We start from the raw sequence: 6,371 nt of genomic DNA on the forward strand, positions 1-6,371 counted from the left end.
ACCCCCCCGTGGGTCCTGATGGATGTGGTTGCCAGGGGTGGGGCTCCTGGGGGGCTGGGGGAGGGACCTACCTGTGCTCACCGCTTGCCACCCCACCGAGAAGGGGGTCCTGGCCTGCACGACGTACATGGTGACAGGGCTGTGGTTGTCTGCTCCTGGCCTCCAGGACAGCTGGGCTGTGGTGTCAGTGATTTCATCTATTGTCACGGCTTCTGGTGGGCCTGGAGGACCTGTTGGGAGAGTTAGAGGAGAGTGGTGCTTGGAGATTTGGAGTGGCTCTAGGAAGGAGCATCCCTGTCTTCCCTTACTGGGGACAGAGGCAGCTAAGTACCTGCAGAGGAGGGGCTGATGCTGAGCAGCTCTTGTTGCCTAGACTAGGAGGCATGGGGGAGGATACTCAAACACAGAGAAACCCCAAGGTTCACCCTCTGCCCCAGATGTGAGCAGCAGCACCATGGCACACCTGAGGTACCCAACAGAGCAAGGCACTTGCTGCAGACTCAGCTCTGCCACCTCATGTCTGCTGCTTTAGGACTGGCCTGGGGACAAGTATGAGTTTTGGCTGCACTTGGATGCACCCAGAGAACAATGAAGAATGAAAGACCTGCCTGCAGTTAACATTGTGTCCAAGTTGGGACCAGTATTTTCACAGAACCCTAGAAAGGTTTGGGTTGGAAAACCTTGAAAGCTGATCCAGTCCAACCTGCAGGGAGCAGGGACATCCCCAGCTAGAGCAGGGTGCTCAGAGCCCCGGCCAACCTCCCCTGGGATGGTTCCAGGGATGGGGCAGTGGCCACCTCTCTGGGCAGCCTGGGCCAGGGGCTCAACACCCTCAGTGTACAAAATTTCTTCCATCTCTCTAGTCTAAGTCTCCCTCTTTTAGTTTAAAAACATCACCCCTTGTCCTGTCACATCAGGTCCTGCTCAAAAGTCTGTCCACAATTTTCTTACATTTCTGCTTCAGTGCTGGGCTCCTTTGACCCAGTAAAGTGCTGTAGGACTCTGGGATCAGAGAGGAACTCTCTCCTGTATCCTCTGGCCACCTCTGCCAGTAGTGGTGCCTGAGATGAAGTCTCTCCCCAAAAGCACCATCTCAAACCAACTCTTTCAATTCACTCCGTGGACTAAAATTATTCTCATATGTTATTCAGAGAGCAGGGCACGTTTAAATATCTAAAATACCCCAAAACCTTCCAATATGCTGTCTAACATTAAAATTTCAGCAGGTCTAGCCAGATTTAATTTCTCAGGTATTAAAACTTTAAACTGTTTTGCTGGGGGGAGCAGCCAGGCCACGCAGCCTCACGGAGCAGCTCCTTTGCCTCCCCCACCCCAAAGTTACACCAGAGAAATGACATTTCATTGGGTCTGACACAAATTAGTCCTTCTGCTTGGCAGGAGGGCAAAACAAACTGTCTTCACTTCATGGCTTGGAATAACCAAGGTTGTTCCCAGCATTTCTGAATATACTTCTTTGCAGGGTGCAGGCTATGGCAGGGCAAGAGAAGGAAAAGTTATCAGTTGCTGATGTACCAAATATTTTTGGGTTCCTGACACCCATGTGGTTCTCTTGTTCTGAGAGAAAATATCTGGAACAAGTGGAACAAGGGCTGATGTGTGTGTGCTGGTGCCAGGGGTTATTTCTGTTTGCTCTTGCTTGATATTCCCTGACATAAATCATGGATTTATTCCAGAATTCTAGAATTCTAGAATCTAATTTTAGAATCTAAATCTTATTCTAGAATCTAATCTTATTATTTTGACATAACTCCAATATTTTGAGAACTTCCAAACATCACCCTGAAGACTCTATTTATGCACCAGCTATTATCCATGTTCCCCTCTAGACCAATCACCCAGAGACATTTCCCAGTTTCTATGTAGTCAGGGAGATGTTACAGCACAACTCTCAGAAGAGCAGCTGTGGGACCATGTGGGAGATGTCCCTGTTGGTGTTTTTAGTCAGCAACAACATCAATACTTCTGCCATCATCAAGGGTCATTTGCTTGTGAGAATTTAATGTTCCTCCTGTTTGTCTACAGAGCCAGCACTAAGGAAATTTCCTAACCAAGGTGCCCATCAGTAGCTTATTTTGAAATGTTTGTGCAGAATGAAAAAAAAACCCTAAAAAATCTGAAATCAGAGTTGGTGTAAGGAGGAACAACCTCCTGGGGTGGAGGAGCAGCAGCTTTGCTGCCTCCAGGGGCCCAGCTCCTTGGGCAGCCCGTGGCTTAGGTTGTCTGTGCTCATACTCCTAGGAGGAAACGTGGTGTAGGAGGAGGTGGTGGTATCATGAGAGTGACAGAAAAGCCCAGCTACAGACAAGGGCACATTTCTCAGAGGAAGTTCAGGGCTAATCTTGCACATTTTACTCCAGGTCAGCTTTGATAAAGAGGGAATTTCCTACTTCTTTTTCATGCTCTCCTGCTTTCACTGAGTTGCCCAAGAACTTTGGTTACATGGAGAACAAGCAAACTAGGATTCTGCTGGGATCTATAAGAACTGAGGGTAGCAGCACCAAATTTACTTTCCTTGAAGCTAATGAGCAGGAAAATATCACATTTATTGTAAGGATCCAGACTCAGGTTAACTAATTACATCTCTGTTCAAGTCATGCTCGTGGGGTGGTTCAGCCTGGAGAGGAGAAGGCTCCAGGGAGACCTTGTTGTGGCCTTTCAGTATCTGAAGGGGGCCTATGAGAAAGCTGGGGAGGGACTTTTCACAAAGGCTTGTAGTGGCCCTTGTTAATGCCTTTAATCTGGAGGAAGGGAGGTTTAGATTAGAAATTAGGAAGAAGTTCTTCACTCTGAGGGTGCTGAGACCCTGGCCCAGGTTGCCCAGGGAAGCTGTGGATGCTCCATCACTGGAGGTGTTGAGGTGTTTGGATGGGGTTTGGAGCAACGTGGTCTAGCAGGAGGTGTCCTAGTTGGAACCAGGGAGGTTCAAACTAGATGATCTTTAAAGTCCCTTCCAACCAAAACCATTCTATGATACTTACAGACCACCCATATCTGGTAACGACCAGATCTTGAAATATCAGTGAAGTTACAAATCACGTTAGTTCCAGAAATGGAACAACATTGCTGGGCAGAAATGCAGAGAAGAAGCTGGATACTCTTTCTGCTGCACAGTTCCTCAAAAAAAATGAGCTCATAACAATAAATGAGTTTATCTGTTGTATGAGTATGGATTTATAAAAGAACCTTTACAGTCAGTGCCTGCAAACACTGCGAACCCCAGCACGCACTTGGAGCTTATTTCTTCAATTAATTATAAGATGCCAGGATCTCAATGAACGGGTTTGAGCCTGGGAATTGTCTCACGAGCAGCTAGAAGATAGGAGGAAAAAAAAACCAGAAGGAATTTTACACCAACAACAGGAAGAAAATTCAAATACCTCTTACAATGAGGTCTGCAGCAGCCGATAGCTTGTCCACGCTTGTTTGCACCATGCAGACGTATTTCCCAGCGTGCTTCAGCTGGATGCTTCTGATCATCAAATCGCCAGCTGAATCCTGCTGATAAAGGAGGGAAAAGTGGTCACAATCACTTCTTAATGAGCGCTAAACATCATTATCACATGAAGGACACTGTGACTAATGGATTTGCTTTCTGCTGCTGATGAAAACGTTAGTAAGGCAAGCCGTGGCCTATTAAAATGATGTGAGTCTGCCTCGAAGATAAGAGTGGGTATGTTTCTAAAATGAGGGCTGGTTCAAGGGGCAGGGGAGCCTGGTTTGGGTCCATTCAGCATCTTCCCCACGAAAACAATGTGACAAAGCTTATGCTGGCCAGGTTCACCCTGATTCCTCCTTTATCTCCCCGGATATCCAATTTATAGCCCCTTTGACATTCAGACGCCCAAGTCGTGTCTCCATCTATTCCAGAAGTGAACAGCAGCCCAAAGGATGAGACAGCTGCAAGAGTTTCGTGGCTTTGTATCACAGCCAGCAGTTTGATTGCCTGGCGTTTTTGTGCTAAAGATCATGAGAACAGCACTCTCTGAGGAAATCTTGCATCACCTAACAGCGGTAATTTGTTTTCCAAACGCCAAGTGCATGTCTGATTAACTGTTGAATAGAACTAATTAGGTTTCTGTATGTATAGGAAGCTGAAAACTCTAATTTTTGTTTTCTCCAGACACAAAGGATTCGGTACATTAGAAATCTCAGGGTAACCTTGTGATTGTGGCTTCTGACCAGAGAATATTAATAAAGTTTGTAATTTTAGCTCTGCGGGCTCGCCAGGCTGCTGCTGATGTGTGCCCTAGGCATCAATCTTTAAGTGCATCTTTTAATGATTTTTTTTAAGGATAACAGCAAGGCTTGTAAATTGTATTTCCTTTTTCCATTCAGCATTAAATCTCCCTCCTGACAAATGTAAACACAGACTGCTGGTCTGCCTGAAATCCAGCGGAGTGGGTGGCTCTGTAAAACCTCCCCCAGAGCAACGTGCAAACCCCTCTGCAGCTTCCTACCTCTGCTGAAAACTTGTTGCATTTCTTTCCTTCTTTTCCCTGCTAACTTCACCCAATAAAAGTGGGAAAACATTCATCAGGAAGGATGAAAAAAACATTTTTAAATGGCACCTAAATTAAAAATTAAAACTCCCCAAGTCCTGTCTAATATGCAACAGGCGAAATTAGATGAAATCTGAACTGAGAAGGAAAATGTTACGGTTGTAAAGGAAACTTTTCACCCATCTTTCAGACACAGCCTGTGAAATTGCTGCTCCTCTTTTATTAAAAATTACTTGGAAATTATATTTTAGTCAGAAGAATGTCATGAGAAGCAGGGGCAGGTCTGAGAGATGTGCCACCTCCTTGTGTGAGCTCCCTTTCTGACAGACTGCATCCCGAGGCACCTCCTAGAGCACTGACCCTCTCTAATTCATGCCACGACCTCTTCAGGAAGTCTAAAACTACTAGAAAAGCTGAAACAACCTGCCCTTTACAACTGAGGGGAAAGCAGAGAAAATCAGGCAGGGAAGAACTATCATTTTCATCCCTACTTTGCTGCAGTCTCTGTGATTCTAAACCTTCCTGGAGAGGCAGAAACTGGGGAATGACCCAACCAGATTTTCTCCTCTTCTAAAGAAGGAAAGTAATTCCTACCCTCACTACTTTTTCTACCTCTTACCTGCCACTTGACCGTGATGCTGAGTGACAGTGGTGGCCAGGGCTGTATTTACTGGACAATCTAACCATCATTTCACACCCGACTCTTCTAGCTATCGATTTCCACGAACACAAGATTTTCACAGCCTTCAAATAAACAATTCTCTGGACACTGCAAAAGTTTGCTTTGTCAGTGGGCACTGATTGGGTTTCCTGTAAACAAGCCACCAGCCAACCCAAAGACATCAACGTGGCATTGCCAGGAAACATGAAAAGATAACACTGAAAGGCAATGTCCTCTCTGCCCGGTGGTGACGTTTGTGATGCTGTGCAGGTTAGTTTGTGTAGGGGAAAAAGACCATTTCTAAGTATGTGGTTATGAGAGGAGGACACAGGCAGATAAACAGGTCAGCAAACACTGCTACAGCCAGAGAAAAACCACTATGAACTTCCTTCTTGAATGAGAAGGCAATTTTTTTGTGCTATGAGAAAACATACTCCAGGTCTTGTGACGTACATCCCATTGCTTTAGAATTAATACTTACCCCTCCAACTCTTTCAAAGTGATCCCCATCTTTTTCAAAGTCTATCAGGTGTCCATTAAATGACCAGGTAAACATGATATCTAGCGAGTGATCATGAGAGACCTGACAAGGCAAGACAATGCTTTCTCCAACAGTGACATCCATGCTGAAAGGTGACACCATCACCCTGGTTGGATCTACAAAGGACAAAAAAAACCCACAGCATTAATCCTGTCCTGAGAAAGGGAGAGACATGCAGAGCTGAGAAGGATCCCAAGCAGTCCACCACAACTGCAGCAATGCCACCAGATCTAGAAATATTTGCCATGATCACTAAGGAAGATCCTTAAGGCAACAAGTGCACTGTGACACCTTTGATTTTATCCTTCCCCCTTTTTGTTGGATTGAAACACTCTTAATATGTCCTCCAGAATCTTCTTCTAGCCACCATCATGAAGAACAAGGAGAAAAGAAAAGGCTGGAAAAGAGTGCAGCAGACCTGAAAGGATTGCTTAATAATTTTGAAAAAGCTTGGAGATCAGAGATTATTTTATCTGAATCTTCCCTACTTCAGATATTTGTTTCACACTTGTACATTGCTCACCATGGCTACCAAAAAAAGCAATTTTGTTGTTCCTAAATTTAATGCTGCCTTAAGAAAATTCTCTCAGGGTAAAATCTCCAAAACTGGAACGAAGTAAAGGTATAGTAAAAACACCAGTGTTATCTG

General features: G+C 45.1%; 1 protein-coding gene across 1 annotated transcript in view; it reads right to left on the reverse strand.

The window, feature by feature from the left end:
- LOC103770897 (contactin-4-like) overlaps positions 1-5,838 on the reverse strand; it is a gene marked incomplete at its 5' end in the record, with an annotated part of 10,542 nt that extends 4,704 nt beyond the window's left edge. The window contains 3 exons of the mRNA XM_008938177.1: positions 72-230; positions 3,399-3,516; positions 5,663-5,838. Of these exons, the coding sequence (XP_008936425.1) occupies positions 72-230; positions 3,399-3,516; positions 5,663-5,838 (453 nt within the window). The remainder of the gene's footprint in view (positions 1-71; positions 231-3,398; positions 3,517-5,662) is intronic.
- Positions 5,839-6,371: the final 533 nt, after the last annotated feature.

Source organism: Merops nubicus, unplaced genomic scaffold (genome assembly GCF_000691845.1).
Source record: "Merops nubicus isolate BGI_N331 unplaced genomic scaffold, ASM69184v1 scaffold1174, whole genome shotgun sequence".
Taxonomy (NCBI): Eukaryota; Metazoa; Chordata; class Aves; order Coraciiformes; family Meropidae; genus Merops; species Merops nubicus.